This window comes from Fukomys damarensis, unplaced genomic scaffold (genome assembly GCF_012274545.1).
Source record: "Fukomys damarensis isolate Sample0158 unplaced genomic scaffold, DMR_v1.0_HiC HiC_scaffold_4, whole genome shotgun sequence".
Lineage (NCBI taxonomy): Eukaryota > Metazoa > Chordata > Mammalia > Rodentia > Bathyergidae > Fukomys > Fukomys damarensis.
In genome coordinates, this window is record NW_022900916.1 from 674,832 (window position 1) to 694,654 (window position 19,823).

Consider the following 19,823-nt stretch of genomic DNA (forward strand, 5'->3'; position numbering starts at 1 on the left):
ACCTTCTCGGCCGCCGCCACGCAGATGCGCCGGCGCCGCGCCTCCTGCTCGAAAGCCTCCATGCCTGTCTCGCCGTAGTCGCCCTCCGACGCCACGGTGGACACGTAGGTCCAGTTGAAGAAGCGCAGGATCTCGGCCATCGCCTTGGCCTGGTAGAAGTCGGGCGGCACGGTGCGCGCGAAGTAGTCGTAGCGGGACTTGTCGCTGAGCTTGGCGCTGGTAGAGGCGTAGCTCACCTGGGGGATGCGGAAGAGTCGCAGCAGGTTGGCCACCTGCGGGGAGAGGGGCAGGGAGGCGTGCGGGATCTCAGGTCGGGCCGACGGCGACCCACCCCGAGCCCGAGGTCCCCAGACGCGGAACGCCCTCTGCGCCTCAGTCTTGTGGGCGTCCGACGACAGAGCCCGAGACGCAGGCGGAGTGCTCCCTGGACACGTGGACGCTCCCTGAGACGTGTCAGGTGCTCACGGGACACCCGGACCATCTCTGACTTGGGACCCTGAGAACCGGGCCAGGTCCTCCCTGGACACTGCCTGGGACCATCCCTGAGACGCCCAAGCTCCGCTGCTGCACACCACCGTGGACCTTCCCAGGGGAGCCGCAGGCTCAGCCCGGACATGGACCTGGGCGGCCCCTGAGATGTACCAGGGGCTCCCTGGACACCTATCTGAACGACTCCCGGAAGCTGCCCAGGACAATCCCTGAGATGCCTGGGCGCTCCACTGAGCACAGCTCTTGTCCAGTCCTGAGCTGCGCCAAGCCCTTCCGAGGCACCCGGTAGAACTTCCCAGATATGCACAGGCGCAATCTGGGCACCTCCCTTAGACATTGGAGCAGGCCCCCAGCCAGACCTGTGCACTGGACAGAGCGTCCTGCAGACCCAGAAAGGCCATGCCAAGGCCTTCCTAGACTCTGCTGGATCTCCATGGGAAAACGTCCACCTGCCCTGGGTGGTGGTCGTAGCCTCTTAGAGTCCCACTCAACTCAGACGAGGAGCCACATGAATTGGCCACACTCAGGTTTTAGACAACCTGACTGTGGTTGTATGGAAGGGGCCCTGTGTTTAATTCTCACCTCCCCTTCTTTTGCTAAAAATGCCAGCCTCTGAAAGAGCTTAATTTGGGAACTGTGTGCCACATGGACAGTCCAAATTAGACATTTATTATCTAGGTTAAGAAAAAAATCAGTTCTATTGAAATTCCATTTGGCCCATTCTAAATTTGAGGCATATGCTTTTCAAGACTTCTGAAAACTTGACCAACTTTTCTTTTACTTAAAATTTTATTATATTTGGACAATGAAATTATATAAGTACACTACTTTTATGGGATTTTTTATTAAAAAACAAGTAAGGAAGTACTGAGGACATTGCTAAGAATGAATCACCTACTTCAAAATATTTAAATCCGACTCTGAATCAGATTTTTAAAATGTCTAATAAGTCAGCTATCAACAGTATTTCACTGGTTTTATTTATTGTAGAATAAAAAGGAAAATGACATTTCATTAAGGAGCATGGCCTAGAGTATTTGAAGAAATATATGTTTGCATGTTTGTAACTGACAGTATGTGTATGCCAAAAAAATTATTTGTATTTTTCCTGGCTTCTGAAATCTCTGTATATTGACTTTTTTTGGTACTGGGGATCAAACTCAGGCCCTTGCGCTTGTGAGGCAAGCAGCAGAAGCACTGAGCCAAATCCCCAGCCCTTACTGACTTTATGTATATGGTATTCTAAGTGGACCTTAATAAAAATAACTTGAATATGTATCTCAGTATACACTGTGTGCATTGGAATAAGTATGAACACTTCAAAATTTTCCTTCTGGAAATTGTGGTTTCACTTTCATATTTAGTAGGAGGCAGCAACAGCTTGAAATAGACAGCTGTCGGCAAAGAGGACGGGCATCACAAAGCAACTGATGCCCGAGTTCTGATTAATCATTGTGTCTGTGGCAGAGGAACCAGTAACTGAGCCTGTATCCAGCCACAGCATATTATCAGAGACCTGGCCTGCTGAGCAATCTTGTTCTGGATATACCTAGAGCAACTAAAACACATCTCATTTCAAATCCTGTACCTTTCACTCAGCCACAAGCAGAACAGTCTGGAGCATGGCACACAGTGTAATGATCAGAGCCCCACATCCTGGCTGCATCTGGTATTCCGAGATAGGGGCAAATATTCAGCAATGGAGTGGGTGGTAAATGAATAGGTAGGTGAAGGCTGGTGCACCATGTACCACTTGTTTCCTTGGGGTCAAGAGTCTGGACACGAAGGCCTGCCCTGCCTCAGTTGAGAAGGGGCACTGCTTGTGTTCTCGGCCAGATCGAAGCAGCAGGCGTTGTCACCCTGAGGAGCTGGCTCCTGTTGGGTCCATGCCCCGATGGAGGTGTGGCAATGGAAGCGTGTCTGTAGAGACATGATCACTGACTTTCTGGGGACCACTGATAGGTCCACTCTTCTTGATGTACCAGTTTCTGATTTTCAAGTTATATTTATCTGGACCTGACCAACTTGGGGAGATGGAGAAAGAAAGGACCTAAAAAATACCCAGAGACATTATTTCCTGGCAGGTTGAAATCCCAATGAAAGGATCCTTCCCACCAAAACCTTCTTCCCCCAGAGAAGTAGAAGGAATGAAACGCTGCTGAGGAAGATAAGTTCTTGTCTTTGACTGGTAGGGTCCTGGGGCTTCGTGTCCTCCTCCACAGTGTATCCAAGAACCATCTAGTCAAGGCTTCTACGTGGGAAAGTGAGTGGCATGGAAGGAGGGCGATATAGAAAGATTGCTGCACACCGAAGGGCCATGCTGAGCGGCAGCCCGCCGGGGAAGGTGTGGGCCAGGACGGAGCAGTAGAGTGTCACCCTTTCAAGGATGGCTGTGCACACCCCATGTATGGGCTCTCACGAGGGGATCACAGCCAGCCCTAGAAAGAAGTAGCACGTCCGGTGCGTTGGAATGTGAAGATGGAACACTGCCATCTCAGTTGTATCGTGTCTTCAACACCACGGAGCAATAAAAGAATTCAAAGTCAGGATTTGCAGTTTCATTAGAAACATTTAATACAAATGAAGAGCAAAGCAAAATGTTCAGGTACTTTTATCATAGGGACTTGTTACTTTTAGAATTGGTTTCTTTAGATTTAGAAGATAAAAATGTTTCATCTAGAAGTAAACATCACGGAAGCTGTTTCTTTCCCACCCATGCTCCATTCAGCCTGAGTTCTAGAGAACGATGCTCATAGATCAGTTTATGCATTTAAAAATGTATTCTGTTGCAAAGCCGGTCATCAGTGTACTCAGTATTTGTGTATGTTTTCTTTGGTATTCACAGACAACCTTTTGTGGTCGATATTATAATCTCCATTTTAATATGCACACACTGAGCTCAGCTTGGCAGAGAAACAAGCATTATCTGGTCAGAATGTCCAGGTGTAAAGGCAGGTTCTTCTATTTGAAGTGTCATAACTGTCCTTCACAATTCCTCTCTGCCTCTGATGTGACCCGAGACCTGCGACTTCAGCACGGAAGACATCAGGTCAGAAGCATGGAGAAGGGAAGAGAAGCAGAGCTATGATGTCCACCACGGGTGCCCAGTTGCCGTTGCAGTTGCTTTCCTTTTACTGTAAAGTTTTAAACAAGGGTTGGGAATGCCTAGGGAGTTGTCAGCTGGTGTTCTCATTTCATTTGTCATAAGGTTGGGCGTTTGAGACTTTCCTGCCATATGGTTTCCCTGAGAAAGCATGGAGAAGTAACAGAAACTCCTACACTGGACATCATCTTGAATAATAAAGGAAGAATCATTTTAGGATGAGGAAGTAATGTGAAATTTTGGAAGGAAGTTACACAATTATGTTATTATTAGTAGGAGTGGAGGAAGGTAAAACAGAAGCTAGTTATATATGTTTTTCCTAAAAAGTTTTAAAAGTAGAGATATGCTCCACATAGATCCAGATTCTAAAAAGGAATATAGCTCAGGGGAGAGAGGAAGAATGGAGAGGGAAGAGAAACAATACATAAAATACAGGATGGACACAAGACAGAGAAGACAGACTTCAGAAACCACTTGGGGATCTTGGGCTGCCTTGGGATGTAGCTGTTCAGAGAGCTACTGACGAGTAGGTTTTGTAGGTGTGTGGGTCATCATGAGCCTGTGAGGGTCAGAGACCAAGGTACAGAATGTGGAAATTGGCAAAATTATTTTTGTGGTTATTGTTTTGTTTTGAAATTATGTTTCAGGAGATTTGGTAGGAAGAAGTGGGAGCAGTGGTTGGGGAAATTGATTCCATATAAGTAAAAGAAAGACACTGCTCAGGCCCTTCTTTGTCCTTATTTTCCCCATTAAGGATGTATCCTAACAGAAATGGCAGTATAACTAGTATGAAAAGGTTATTTCGCATCAGAGTAAGACAGTTCAAAATCATATTGAGTTTGCCTTTAGCATTGAATTCTGAAATGATTTGCTGATTAAATTATGGGATTGTCAGTAATCTGAGAAATCAATGATGGACTGTCTGAGGGTGACAGAGGAGGAAGAAGGGCCAATTCAGGAAATAAAAATCAGTAACCACAATGTGGTTTTGGTAATTTTCTAGCACAGTTTTCTAATAGCACACAAACATCCAGAAATGAACCAGATAACGTTTACCTTAAGCAAGCAGAACAAGCTCAAATAAATAAACTCAGGAGAAACCTGAAGATACTTGAAAAACAAAAATCCACTTCTAAACCCAAGGTGAGAAGAGCATGAATCAATGAAATCGAGATTGAAAAGTAATACAAAGAAGCAAATGGAGGAGCTGATTTTTTCAAAAGAATAAGCAAAATAGATAAGCCTGTAGCCAGACTTAGCAAGAATCAGGATAGACTCACATCAATGAAATTATAAACAAAAAAGATGAAATGACCACAAATACCATTAAGAAAAATTATATCCTAAAAGATTAGAAACATTTGAAGAAATGGACAAATTCCTAGACTCAAATTACAAAAGCTAATTCAAGAGGTCAAAAAAGTACTAAACAAGCTAATAACAAGCAGTGAAGTTGAGATAGAAATAAAGAATCTACCAACTAAGAAAAGTCCAGCACCTGATGGGTTCATGGCTGAATTCTACAAAACCTTTAAGGATGTCATAGCACCTAAACTATGCACACTCTTCAAAGTAACTGAAGGGGATGGAATGCTTCCAAATGCATTTATGGGGATAGGATTACTCAGATTCCAAAACCAGATAAAGATCTAACTAAAAAAGAAAAACTACAGGCCAACCTCCTTAATGAACATAGACGTGAAAATCTTCAACAAGATGTTAGCAAATAGAATGTGGCCCATCATAAAAAAGATCATACTGCATGACCAAGTAGGTTTTATCACAGAGATGCAAGGGTGGGTCAACGTACATGAATCAGTAAATTTAGTATATCACATAAACAGAAGCAAGTTGAAACATCCCATGATCATGTCAATACCTGCAGAAAAGCCTTTTGACAGAAATCAACACCCTTTCCTGATAAAAACCCTGAAGAAAACAGATATAGAAGGACCATACCTGAATTTGATAAATGATATTTATAACAAACCAACAGGAAATATTATTTTAATTGGAGGAAAACTAAAAGCATTCCTTCCAAAGTTGGGAACAAAACAAAGATGCCCACTATCACCACTCCTACTCAACATAGCCAGAGCAATTAGGCAAGAGAGAGAAATAAAAGGAATACATGTAAGAAGGAAGAGCTCACATTATCATTATTTAAAGATGACATGATACTCTTTATAGAAGGCCACCAAAAACTCCTAGAATTAATTACAGCTTTAGCAATGTAGCAAGATACAAAATCAACACGCAAAAATCAATATCATTGTTCACACCAATAATGAACTCAGTGAGTAGAAAATTATGAAAATAGTACCATTCATGGTAATGTCAAGAAATGAAATACCTAGATATTAACCTAAGCAAGGAAGGGAAGGACATCTACAAAGAAAATTACAGCACTCTGAAAAGAGAGATTGAAAAGGACATCAGAAAACAGAAAGATGTCCCTGCTTCTGGATAGGCAGAATCAATATTGTCCTAGTGGCCAAAGAGCCCAAATCCCCTAATCCCAAACTGTTACACAGATTCACTGCAGTCCCAAACAAAATACCAACAACATCCTTCTAAGACCTAGAGAAAACAACCCTAAAATTCATATGGAACCAGAAGAGACCCAGAACAGCAAAAGCAATCTTGAGCAATAAGAGCAAAGCAGGAGACGTCAAAATACCTGACTTCAAGCTACACTGCAAAGCAACAGTGAAAAAACAGCATTACACTGGAACAAAAACAGATGCAGATCAATGGAACAGAACAGAGGATATAGAAACATCACCGGACATATTTAGTTATTTGATCTTGGGCAAAGGGGCCAGATGAATTGCGAAAGGCACGGGAGACTTTCTTCTCTAGCAGGTAACCTTCCTTAAGTACAGCGACAGTTTCTGTGGTGAAGAGGAAGCTGGCTACTGGCAGGCAGTGGAATGCTGTTGTCCAAAACTGTTGTGCCCTGTGGATTTTTCCAAACCTTTTGCAAGTTTTCACCAAAATAAGATTGCAAATAAGGCAAGGAGCTGGGGTAGACTTGTAGGAACTTTCAGTATTTTCCTCCCATTGATATGAGTTTCTGCATGTTATCACTGTATAAACTAGCAGTAAATGAAAGGAAGTCAAAATTATATCAACTGGAGCTGTCCTTATTCCTACTGGCTCCCCTATGGCTGGGAATGGCGTTGTATTCTGAGGAAAGCAAGCTAAAGGGCTTATTGTAAAGTTTTAGTCTTCACACCTCACCCCGCTGAAGTAGGGTTCAAACAGATGGACAGCTAAGGCAGCCTTCACTGCATGAACTGATGCTAGTTTGCTGGTCAGGCAGGCATCGTCTGGAGACCGACACATCCTATGCAAGACACATAAGCAGGGAACTCTCAGAGCGTGTGCCTCCCACTCCCTGATCACTGTTGCTTTGGGAACATAGAAAATTGTATATTTCCATAATGACAGTCAGTGTGGAGTGACATCACTGCAGGCACCCAAGCCCTGCTTGCTTGCTGATGGGAGTTTTGAGTTATGCACAAACTTCAGTGAGAGTCTCGCTCCTCTTTACCGTCTGTAGTAGGGAAGGGACTCCTCTTTAGGTCTGTAGGTGCCATGCTTTATTCCAGCCCTGCCCTGATCATGAGGGCAGGGCTTTGAACTCCGGGAAAAGGCCTCAGGTTATCTGCGGTTGTTCATCTTGTGAAATGATAGTGTCAGTGGAGAATTTCAGTCATCTGTGCATGGCTGTCAGTCCTGTGGTCGCTTCATACTCAGGGTCCTCTGACATGCCTGTTTCAGATGTGAGCTTCTTATCTTGTTGATGACACAATGCCATGTACTTTTCCAATGAGAAACAAGGGACTCTGCATTTTGAGTGCAGCATAAATGAGTTTCCACTAAAGTGACTCTATGATTTCCCACTCAAGTCTTCTCAGAAATTTTGTAGCTGCTGGCTTCTGAGCCCATTCTAGTGCATTGAAGAGAACAATAGCAGCTGGCTTTTTTGTGGACCTATGTTAGCTATAAAGCTTCCAGATCACAAAGAGGCATTGAATGCCTACTCCCAAGAAAAATGCTATTTGCAGAGATGAGCTACATATGTTTGACAAAGGAACCCATGTTGCTGGCCCAGAACGTGGAGATTTGGTTTTCCTTCCTGGGTTTGCCTTTGTCTTCTGTGCACTTCACATTTCCTGGGGCTACAGTTGTATTTGTTTTGTCATGATGAAGTGCTGAAAGTTTGGCTGAGTTCTTTTAATTAAATGCTTATGTATGAGCCTGGAAGAGGGCCCCAGAGCGCCTCATGTCGCTCCCCCTTGACCCATATTGTTAAATGAACACTCTAAGTCATGAGGTTAGGAAACCTTGTATCCTTCCTATGAGACCAAGTTAATCCAGAAGCTGTATAAAAGCTCAGATTGGATTGTATTTTAAACTGGAAGTGGAGGTGGGATGAAGTCGAGAATCTGCCTGAGGAATTCAAGCTGTTCACATCACACGTTATCCACTCATAAAGGATGCCAATCATATTGTTATTGCAGGAAGGATAACTCACTTATCATTTCTTGCCTTTTTTGCTGTACTACCTGCAGAACATCTGGAAACATTTCCTGTGAAAACAGTTTACTGGAGAGCATGTTAAACCTGACTTAGGAAATCATGCAACAGAGTATGCACATGCCAGTGTGCTCAATGTAATCTGCAAAAGTTACATGGCAGAGGCCTAGAAAGCAACACAGCTCCAGCATCTATATTGCCTTACCCATTGGGCAGCATGATGTGGTCCCAGGGATGTTCTACAACCATTCTGAGAACTCATGCACCTTGGCAGAAACCCTCAAAACCAGCTCATAATTTCCCTGATTACTATCCCAATCTCTCCTGAAGTCACTGCACTCAGCAGCTGTGGTTTGCCATCCATATTGTCATATCCTTTCATTTTCTTCATATGAAAGCAAGGAATCAGTGAATAGCAGCCCTTGCTATCTACTTTGGTATTCTCAAAGCTCATCATTGAGCTTGAGAGATGCCTAAACCCGAAAGGACGCCTTGAGCCACTTGATTTCTGAAGACAGGCATCAGAAGGCATGTCAGGCTTTCCTCTGTGACAGTGCCATTGCCATCAACAGGTGTCTGTCTTGCTCATTTCCTGAAAGGCACTAACTTAGGGATAGCATTTCCAATTTGGTATTCTGGCATGTACCAGACACAAAGAGAGGGCATGGTGTCCATGTAATCCATGTTCAGCTGCCCTTTTCTGCATGAAGTAAGTTTTAAGAAATATCATGGAATGGAACTGGTTTGGTCCCAGCCACCAGCAACGAGATCAAAAAAGCTCCCTGCCCTATTCTGTCCAGAGTAACTGGTGGCCAGGAAGCCTGGCTCCAGGGTGACCGGACACCAGAAGACTTGTCAGACACATCTTTCAGTGCCTTGGATGGTTACTTTCGACAATATCTCTTAAATATTTAAGAGTCACAAGTTGAACTAATCCATATTTTTCATTGTCCCCTGAAGTCACGTTTATAACAAAATATGTCAAAAACAGGTTTCTTCATAAAAGTACTTGTTGGTACTTGTTGGTTTTTAAGCAAAGGATGAAAAATCAAGGGGAGCAAAGCCTGACACCCAAACTTTCGTCATATGATTACTAAATGAGGTCCTGCAGTCATTAGGGCACGGGCTGGACCTGGTATTATCTGTAGCAAAGGGAACAGTTAATGGTCCCTCACCTCAAGAGCCACCAGGCACAGCAGGAGCCGGGATGTGAGGCCCCTTGCACAGGGCTGGCACCACACAGGCTGCATCGCAAACCCAGGTCACCAGCTGGGTGACCTTAGTCAGCCGAGTTTAACTCCTAAACTTAATTTTCTTCTTCCATGGAAAGGGAGACACAGGAGCCCCTGGTGTAGGAAATGATGTCAGGTTTAAAGTGGTAACACACGTGAAGCACACAGCTCACCGGCTGGCACATGTGTAGTAAACGCTTTGAAAGAGATGTGCATGCCTAACAGGGTTCAAACCAGTTAATGTCAGTGACACATGACCTTCCTCCCAGTGTAGATTTTCCTGGAAGAGCAGCTCACCCCTCCTGTCCTCCAGGAGGCTGCAGTCTTCCAAGAGACAATGACACACCGCCAAAGGTCACGCTTCGAGGTGTACGGGTCGAGCGCCTAGAAACTCAGGGAGTGGCTGCTGCACCCACTCGGAAGGCACAGTGGGCCGCGGCGTCTAGGCTTGATCTTGAGGAAGAAGTGCAAGTCTGCCAGGCAGAGAAGGCAAAAAGGATGTCTTTAGGTAGAAAAGAGAACACACAGAGGGAGGACAGTGCACGTTAACTTCAGCAGGGCCAGGTCCCAGTGCCGTCAGGATGCCCGGTGCCTCTCGGGATTAACAGAAATGCTCGGGATTAACAGAAATGCTCGGGATTAACAGAAATGCTCGGGATTAACAGAAATGCTCGGGATTAACAGAAATGCTCGGGATTAACAGAAATGCTCGGGATTAACAGAAATGCTCGGGATTAACAGAAATGCGGACGGTGGGGAGGGCTGGTGGGACTGCCCTGCTGCGGGCTCTGTCTGCAGCTGTGAGCATTGTGACCTTTATTCCTTTGGAGATAAAAAACTACTAAAATTTTTGAGTAAGAGAACAACATGACCAAAATTATGTTTTATAAAAGACTGCAGTGAATGACCTCCCACTTAAAAAGGGAGCTGGGAAGGGGTCATGGAATGCACAAAGCAGCCATTCTGATTTGGACCTGGAGGTCAGGAAGCCTGTAATTCCAGAACACCAAAGAAACAGTAATAGAAACGTCCAGATTGGAGATTTTGAGAAAAATGTGAGCTTTCTTAAAACTATTTTATTTGGCTGATAAGAATCACTCGAGTACTTATGTTTTAGTGTGTGTCACTCCAGGTCACCTTAAATGCCTCTCAGCAGGGAGGGGCATTAGTCATGATAGTTGTTGGAAACTGTAGAGAGGCTGAAGTGCTTTTAACTTCATGAAAGCACCTCAGAAAAGATCCCACAAAGATTTTCAAAATGCAGAAATAAGAGCCGAGAGTCAGTAATACAACCCTTGGCAGCAGTTGAAGCTTTCCAGGTGACACCAGTCTGCATGTGTGGTTACCTTTATATAAGTTTTGTACAAATTAAATACCTTAAAACTACTTTGTAAACACAGGCTACCTATGGGTAATGCACGTTTTCGTTTGGCAGAGTCGGTTTTACGGCAAAAGTCTGAGCAATTGCAAGTTGGGTCTCCGGCTCCCTGCGGGTCCGTGGGGAGAGAGTACTCGCAGTTGGCGAAGCCTCCTTGTGAACCCGGTGGCCTCTACCCAGACTGGAGGAGCTGATCTGGAGGCCGCAGATGCCCACCCTATAAATTCAACCCTGTGGCAGGGATGGCAGATCTCTCAGGATGCTGCGCCTTTCTGACCTTTTGCAAGGAAATCTGGGCTGGATTCAGAGGAGGATGTTCAAAGGTATCACTGCTCTTGCATTACTCCTGTGCAGCTGTGCCCTCTGTGGGAATGTGAAGTCACAGGGCTGGCAAGAAGCAAGGCTTTGCCACTCGTAACAGAGGGCTTTCTATAATACACCAGGTGGTGATGTCAAAAATAGCAGTACTACAGTTTTAGTGTTTGAAGTCCTACTGATATACTGCCTGGAGTATAAACGCTGCTTAGAGCTTAACTGCAGGTGTTTTGGGCAGACTGTGCCTAAATTCCCAAAGTCTGCTAATTGGAAAAATACTCTGAGTTTTCAACTGCAGCTTTTCATACAGCAGTAGAAGCATTTCTACTACATTCAATCAATGGACATTCATTATTATCAACTACTAAAAGTTTCCACTTTTACTTTCCACACTGAAATGCTGAACCTTGTGCTTATTGGTCCATTTAAAAGGCACATGTCAGTGGTGATTCAGAAAGGAACTTTGTGTCCTTAGAGCAGAATCTTATCTCAGGGTTAGCCCTAGGTGCCAGGGTCTCCTATCAATTAGTTCACCTATTAATCTGTGATCCTAAGCCCTTGCTGAGATCTTGAGGTGATCCGCATTCCTTCCTTCCCGTGCCATGATCTTGGTCATGGGTGTGTGATCTGCACTGTAAGCCTGTTCACAGCCATGGGCATCTGCTGCCTGGGGTACTGTGGTCCCAATGGTGGCCTCATATCTTTCACTGGAGAAGTTTCCAAGTAAACACATGACAGAAGGGGAATTAATTAAGAAGCAAATTAACCCCAAAGCAAAGGGAAAATAGTGTATCTTAGCTAATTACCTCTGGTGAGAATGTCTGCCACAGAGAGAGGTTAGCAGAGCATTTTAATTGCTGCTGCTGGTATCTCCCACCCTGGGATGGAGTCCTTGAGCACCGCTTGCAGGAGGCAAAATAAGAGCAGCAGAGAAAGGTTGCAAAGCACCCATCTTCTCTAGGTTGCTTTAGAATGGGAAGGAAATAAATAACTGATCCCATCTGAGATAGCCTCTGAGTAAGGGTTTCTGCAGCTCAGACCGTAGGAAGGAGGGTCCGGACCACAGCGTGGGAAACAAGCTTTGTGATTCTCCTGCTGATTTTGCTACTCATACTTGGAGAGAAATTTGAACTTGGTTCTTAACCTCTGTGAGTTCCCCTTAAAATTATTCCTTTTGGACTGAAGATGTTAGAAGAATCAAAACAAAGGAAACATGAACACATAATGATACCTACTAAGATGTTTATCTGTGGGGTACATTTTTATTGCTTGTCATGTAAATACAGTCACCCAGTGAGAGAGGCGCTGCTGGTTTTTCCAGCTTACACCTGAGGAAAGAGGCAAGGAGGAGCAGAACGAAGCCAAGTCAGCCTGCACCCAGAGTCAATCACTGTGCTGAAAATTTTAAGAAAGGCACACTGAAAATATAGAATCCTAACTCATTCCTACTGTAGCCATTATGTTTGCAGCATTGAACTCACTGAAGGTGGCTATCAGTTTTATTTACTTTTCTAGGGTAGAGACATTTGGGATAATTTAGCAAATGGATTTTTGGAGCTGCCACTCAGGATGGGACAGGACTCTGTAGCTCTCAGCACAGCATCTCACACCCTGGCTGGGTGTGGCGCCCTGCCTGGTCCAATGTGGACACGGCCTGGAACAGATCAGTGGGACGGAGGAGGGGCCCTGACCACATCCCTGACCTGGCCATTGAGACTTGCACTTCCCGCTCTGGAGGAAATGGTCCAAGGTCCAGCAGAGTGGAGCTGGAGCAGCTCTCAAATTGCACTGTCCTAGGTGCCTGTGTAGTCAATGGGTGGGGAGAGCTTCTCTTGCTCCATCTTTGGTCCGGAGTTTACTCCCTGCCTGGTAGATGGATTATTCTAGGTACCAGCAACACGAGGACAAATGGATGTGGCTTCTGAGCTGGTGGGCTGTGGTTTGGGAGAAGAGTAGGACACCACTGAGCACTCCTGTTCTGAGAGGAGTAAGGGAGGCGGGTGTGGGCGGAGGGCTGGAGCTGAGGCTGGAGGTGTGGGCTGGCAGAAGGACAGAGGTGTAAGGTGCTCTGTCTCTTCCCTCTCTGAAAGTCTGTGTAGACACTGCACTACAGACCAAGAGAAAGCAGTTCACCAGGCCACTTTGCAGGCAGGCTGCTGTTCACAGAGCTGGACATCTTCCTGGTCACCTCCACCCCTCTCCACCACTCTGAAGGGCTCCTGGTCTGCTGGTTCTTACGGTGTCAGCTGACACTCAGCTCCCTGGCTTACACCTGTTTTGTTATTACCCAATGGCTCATACGTGCCTTGGGGGGCTTGTACAGTGTTTCACTGTTTTTAAATTCTATTTCACATTCTCTCTGCCCCATGTCATTGAGATTACACAGCAGTTTCTACTTCACCTAAAATATACGCTTAACAGAAGCCCATTTTCTGATAAGACTGATTTTGTGTGTACTCCAGTTATAATATGCAAGTAATTGAGATGTTTGATTCACCAAATTTATAAAACACTACCACAGTTAAGTTAAGAAGCCACTGGCTGGACTTCTACTCCAAATGATCCTGATGGAACAATACCTGTTATTTGTTTTCTGTCACGATTTAAACACTTCCATTCCAATCACTGGGCACCCAGCGAGATATTCTGATGAAACAGCACATAAGTGTAAACTTAGGCAACATCCAAAAATGCTGCACAGTTCAAATACTAATGTGGTGCTGTGATACCCTCAATAAGAGGCCCACTGGTGCTTGAGTAGCTCCGGTGACAGAACTTACTTCTTTCTGTGTCCTCCCTTCAAGGCAATTTTATTTCTGAGAACTCTTTCTTGTGTTGACCCTGAATTCACCTTGCTCTGGATCAGTGATTCTCAGTGAGGAGAGAAGACTGTTCTGTCGCTTGGTGACCTATGGAAACACTTTCAGGGCTCACAGCTCAGGCTGCTGCCATATTACAGGTAGAGGCCTGGGCTCCTGCTACCTGTCCTGTGATTCTCAGGATCGCCCCATATACAGAGCATTCTAGCTGCAGGGTCCAGACTACTAAGGTGGAGATACTCTCCAGCTCAGTCTGTTTGTACTCGAAGCAAGTGTGAGGGTTGATGCTGTCCGTCCCCCAGGTAACAGCAGACAGCTCTCTCTGAAGGGCTTTGTACCCCAAGGCCTGGGATATAATTCTGCTATATAAGACTAGAAGTTCACATGTGGCCTTGTCCAGGGGCATCAGAGCCTAAATGAGGAAGGGATAGATTTAAGTAGGAAGGCAGCGCTTCATACAGATCCACCAGCTGTCCCCTTAGCACTGTGGAGTCAGGATGGAGATGTCTAATCAGTGGTATCTTTCATGTAGAGCTAAAATCTGAGTCAACTGCCAAGGATCTAATGGTTTTTGTTTTGTGGGCATTATTTTATTTTATTTTGACACTGGGGATCGAACCCAGGACTTTCACCCTGACCTGCATCCTCAGTCTGCTTTTATTTTTCATTTTGAGATAGGGTCTTGCTAAGTACAAGTTAGACCTGAACTTGTGATTCTCCTGCCTCAGCCTTCCAGAGTGCTGGGATAAAGGATGAGCTTCTCAGGTGTATGATGTGTGCAACGCATGGCACACTCACGTGCAACCGTGGGAGGCGGAGTCAGTGAGCACCTCTCAGAGCCAGGGAGTTCCTGGGGTATGGACGGTGCTGGGGTTTCTGAGGAAAGGTCTCACCAAAGCAGGCATGAGAGAGAAGGGGAAGGTGCAGCTCTAGCTCCCGGCTTCCTTTAGAGAGGACTGAGGAGTCAAAGTGGGGGCTGGGGAGCGGGAGCCCCTCCATCCCCACTTCTCCGCCGTCTCTCACTCTTGTGTGGATGTCTGCCCTGACTCCGCAGCCTCCCCACATCTGGGGTCCCACTTGCACAGTGGCCCCCCTGGCCCCTCTCCCTGTGGCCTTCTGTCTGCACAAAGCCTTTAGCCACCCAAATATGCTCAGAAGCAGTGTGTGCTGCCTGCAGAGTGGTGCCTGCAGCCAGACTTCATGGCTGTGTCCAGAGGGAGTGCAGTGTCCCCTGCAGAGGGCAGAGCACACAGGGATGCTGCACAGATTGGCCTGCTGGTCAACTACGGGACCAGCAACGGTTCCATTAGACATGGAGCTCTTTTGATGACTTTTCCTGCAATCAGGGACATCATAGGAACCATTTATTGAATCTGCTAATTTTTTACTGAGGGTGGATTTCTCTCAAATTATCATCTTCACAAGTTTTTGAGGTAGACTCTGTTTTCCTCATTTTGTAGCTGACCAGTAGTGGTGGAGTTAGAATTCATACTCCGATCTTTGTGATGCCCTCTTATGGCATGGAAGTTTTAATTTTGGTGTTTATACTGGGAAGGCAGAAGCCACAACAGCATTCATAATTGTATGGTGATTTTGATGGCATGAACTAAATAATGAGCCAGATCTTTGGGTAACAAGAAGCTTCTTTCCTTGGGAACAATAGCTGGGCTTTAGAAGTCCACATTTTTCCTAGGCCAATTTGACCTCTTGGGAGGTGAGTATAGTATCAAAGGAATAAAATTAGATGGTCCTCTATTGGTAGGACCATCTTGTTTTCTGCTTTGGATAAATCATTATGGACACATCTGCTCTGAGGGACCATGCACTGCGTGGGAGAAATAGGCATCAGGGAAAGCATACGTGGTCATGTTTTATACAATGACATGATTATGAAATGACTGACATTCAATGGTGAAATTATTACCGGAGTGTGGCAGATAAGTATCTTCAATTCTTTGGTCTCAAATGGCGAATTCTATCTCTCCTGATCTGAATATAGAATTAGTGACAAAATGAACATGATGTGCTTTGAGATGTGCAATATTTTCTATCTGTCTAATGAAGTCAAAGGGTGTTTATGAAAAAGCAATTATCCTAATTACTCATAATATGACTGTGTGCTCTGAAGAAGGAAAGAAATTAGAAAGTGCTCATTTAGAACAGCACAGAATTATACATGGAATTTTAAATGCCACGAATCTAGGATGGAGAAATGAGGTAATTCCAATGCAAATAGAGCCAGTCCATGGGCCCCGTACTGCTTCCTTTAGCACGTGGGGCTTTGGTGACAGGGATCTGGATGAGGCCAAAGTGCGTGACTCCTGCAGGCATACTACCAGTGCTTTCACCAGAAGAGACACTGATCCTCAAATAATGTACAGGAAGCACCCAGTGGGTGAAGGAGCGCAGGAGCACAAACATCTGCTTGTGTTCCAGTTCCTGTCCTGCCTGCTGATGGGGGCTTGCACGAATCCCATCTTTTTGCCCACCGGGAATGAGAAGGTCGAGCTGGATGACTTTGCGGCTCTTTTCTCTTTCTAACCTTCTCTGGCGCTGTAAGTGAGAACTGCAAGGACTTCAAGGATGTATTCTTCTTTTCCTAACAAAATCGTGAGAGCCAATTATTATCTTTTCATCAAGTTTAACTTGTGTGTTAAAGGTTTCTTTTCATTCCCTTTTTTAAAGTAGTAGCTATCTGGCTTTTCTGCATACATTATGAGGTTTATATATTGAGGTGCTCTCCACATTTTGTCTCTGATAAAATGGTCCTTTATGGGGTGAAGGGTGGGCAGGGGTGTGGGGAAAAAATAAGAACCAAGATACATCATGTAAAGGTACAAGATCCCAATGATGAATGTAACTGTACTGTATACCTAAAAAGTACCAATAAACTTAATGAAATATGGTGCTTTAGCACAAATTTCGGTGTGGTCTAGGGATGTTGGGCCTGCCTGTGGTTCCCATCACCACCTCATCTCAGGACACTTGGGTGGAACTTTGGCCTGGTCTGTAGGCAGGACGTTCTTTCCTCTCCTAATCTCTGAGAGTTGCTTCTGTGAACTGGATGCTGGCAGTTGCGACACAGGCAGAGCTGGAGAGAGGCTTGCACAGGTGAGTTTGCATCTGCTCACCCCTCTGCTGGCCTCCAAGAAGGAGGAGCCTGGGCTGGTCTGGCCTGTGATGTAGGGGGAGTGCAACACCTCCTGTGCACAGCCACCCACAGCCAAGCCCAGCCCCCACTGTGCACTCTACAGCATCTTCAGACTTACAAACTCACACATGCTTCTGAATTTTGGGAGCAGTTTGTATTGCTGCAAGAGCTGTCTGATACACTTCTGAGCAATCTTCATTGATGGAGAAAGCTTCTGTCTGAAGACCTGTCTCATCAAGCCCATAGGGATTAATATTATTGTATGGTTAATATCCCCCAGTTTTTCTGCCCTTGTTCCTTGAGTCACACAGACCAGGAAATGGGCCTCTGAGCAGCAGAGGCATCGCTTACCTGTATGGAGACACTGCTGTAAGAGCCACCGATGACACCTGCGATGAGCAGAGGGAGGTTTTCCTGGATGGCGTAGGATCCGTCGGGACACATGTACTCGGCTTCATCCACCTTGGTCAGCGAGGCCCTGACAAACTCCAGGGATTGTTCCAGGGCATAGGTGTCCCTCGAGCATGTATCCAGAATGTGGACACCCAGCTTCACTCCGGGAAGCAAGTAATTGTCCTTGTTGATCTCATCAATTGCAAACAGCATGGCCTCCAGGCGCTGGATACCCCGGTCTTCATTGATTCGCCCACAATCTTCAGTCCCAGTGCCTTTCTCATTAATAGGAAACAGGCCCCCCAAAACAAGGTCACCTTCTATTTTAATCTCCTTCCTCTGAAAGTTATGGTCCCCTAAACAGAGTAAAAATCCCTTTGAAATCAAAGCCAAGGTGAGAACTTGCAGTCTTGTCAGCATCTTCAGGAACCCGTCTCTGCGGCTCTGGTAGGTAGCACGGGGGGAGCCCATGGTGCCCCTAGTCCTCCTCTCTCATTTCCAGACAGGGTCTTGGCCTCTCCTTCAAACAAGGCAGCATCAGACTAGCAGAGCCGGTCAGCAGATCCCTAAGAGATGAGAGTTACATGAGCTCAAATGGTCAGGAAAGCACCAGTGTTTATTTACCTCAGTGGTTCCCAAATAGATGGTGGGGGTAATGACTCAGGTCACCATGCAAGCACCTAATGGCACAGGCACCCAAGTTCTCCCACCCGGCCCTGGAGACACGTTGTGGTGTGGAGGTCAGTGCTCCCACCTCACAGCAGCGGACAGTAGGACAAAGCAGGCGAGTGGCCCGACTTGGGTCACAGGGTGTGCCAAGTCAGTACTGTCTCTCCTGAGCTGCCGGCACTGGCTTTGGTGGTGTGGCAACACAGATGGGAACCTGCGTCTCACTCAGCTGTACCTGTAAACTCACCCTCTCTAAGGACTGTCCCCTTCCCACCCGGGTACAAAACAATGCAGCCCGCTCAGCATGTCCCCTCCTCCTGCCTGCCTCTGCCTCAGAGACAGCCTTCCACCACAGTCCCGTGACCTGGCACCTCCCGCTTCCAGCCCAGGGGCTTTTGGCCTCTTTGAAAAAGCTGTTCCTGGTTTGCTGGGCTCTGCATCCAGTCAGCCCACTTTGATCCTCATTTTCCTTGGCCTTCACTGAAACTCTGACAATGACTGCTTGCTACAGCTTCCCCCAGGCTTCTCCCTGAGACCTTCTCTCCATTCATTCTTCTCCAACTGCCCTGCGGAGCAGCTACACTTCCCCTTTTCTCCCAGCCCCCAGCTCCTCAGCTAACTCTTCTGTTTTAATAGTCTTGACCGCCACTTAAAGAGCTCCAGACCCCTAGGTTGCCTACTAACTGACAGCTTTGCCCACACAGCCCTCTGATGCTCAAAGCCCATCAGTCCTCAGCCCTCCCTGACTTCTGAACAAGTTCTCCAAATCCAGATGCTCAAGCCGGAAACCTGCACTCTGAAGTCTTCACGGCTCCACCCCTCTGCCTCTTCCAGCTGAGCCCTGCAGGATCTACCTGCTTAGTCTCCTCTTTGTCTCCTAGGGCTGGCTTTTTGTCCCCTGCAGCAGGACCGTGGTGGGAGGTTCTACAGAGCTGCAAGCAGCCCCCAAAACACCTTTGTGTGGAATGGGCTGAGATGCCCTTTTCAAGGGTCCACACTTTGAGTGCGTTGTCCATTCTGTAGACCTGCAGATGGCGGAAGTGTGACTGCTGCCTGCACCCTGTAGTAGTACTGGGCAATTCCTGATATGGTCCTTGAATTTCAGCAGTGCAGTGAGTGTGCTGAGCTGGACTGCTCCGTAGGCCGGAGTAACACATCCACTGGAAATCAGGCAAAGCCCTGTGACACGGGTCGTGTTTGGACAGCAGGCAGGGGTCTTCTTAGGGTGCTTTCCAAAACCCTGCTGTGTGAGACCAAAGTAAAAGGGGCCTAGGAGCTAGTGCTCTAAACTGCTCCCATTGTAGCCGTAGCCCCGACCTTTGTTCAAACCCTGGCTTAGGAAAGAAAGGCAATCTTGTACTGTTTGAAGTCTGGATCATGATTAAAGTGTAAGTTAGTGGTTCTAGACTATGAGATAAAATCTGTATCATACCTAGAAACCCCAAGTTAACTGTCAAATTGTTTGCTCATCTGGAATGTCTTGGTAACCTTTGAAACATCCTATAGGTATCTGTTAATCATCAATGTGTGACTGCCGAGTATGTCCCGGAGCCCCACTGGGTCATAGGACCCAGCATTGTGGAGGCCTTTTCAGCTGTTCACGCTCCAAGGAGTGAGAGTGAGACTTTGGGTCTTACAGCTGTGCTGCTGCAAGAGCACACAGAGGAGCCCCTGATGCTGCTGCCCAGCACTGCCCAGAGCAGCAGTGGTAGCACATGCTCTGCTCGTT

At 46.2% G+C, this 19,823-nt stretch overlaps 1 protein-coding gene across 1 annotated transcript in view; it reads right to left on the minus strand.

The window, feature by feature from the left end:
* Grm3 (glutamate metabotropic receptor 3) overlaps positions 1–17,985 on the minus strand; it is a 70,950-nt gene extending 52,965 nt beyond the window's left edge. Inside the window, exons 1-2 of the mRNA XM_033758239.1 lie at positions 17,384–17,985; positions 3–272 (exon numbers count right to left, since the gene is read on the minus strand). Coding sequence (XP_033614130.1) covers positions 3–272; positions 17,384–17,896 — 783 coding nt within the window. The 5' untranslated portion in view covers positions 17,897–17,985. The remainder of the gene's footprint in view (positions 1–2; positions 273–17,383) is intronic.
* Positions 17,986–19,823: the final 1,838 nt, after the last annotated feature.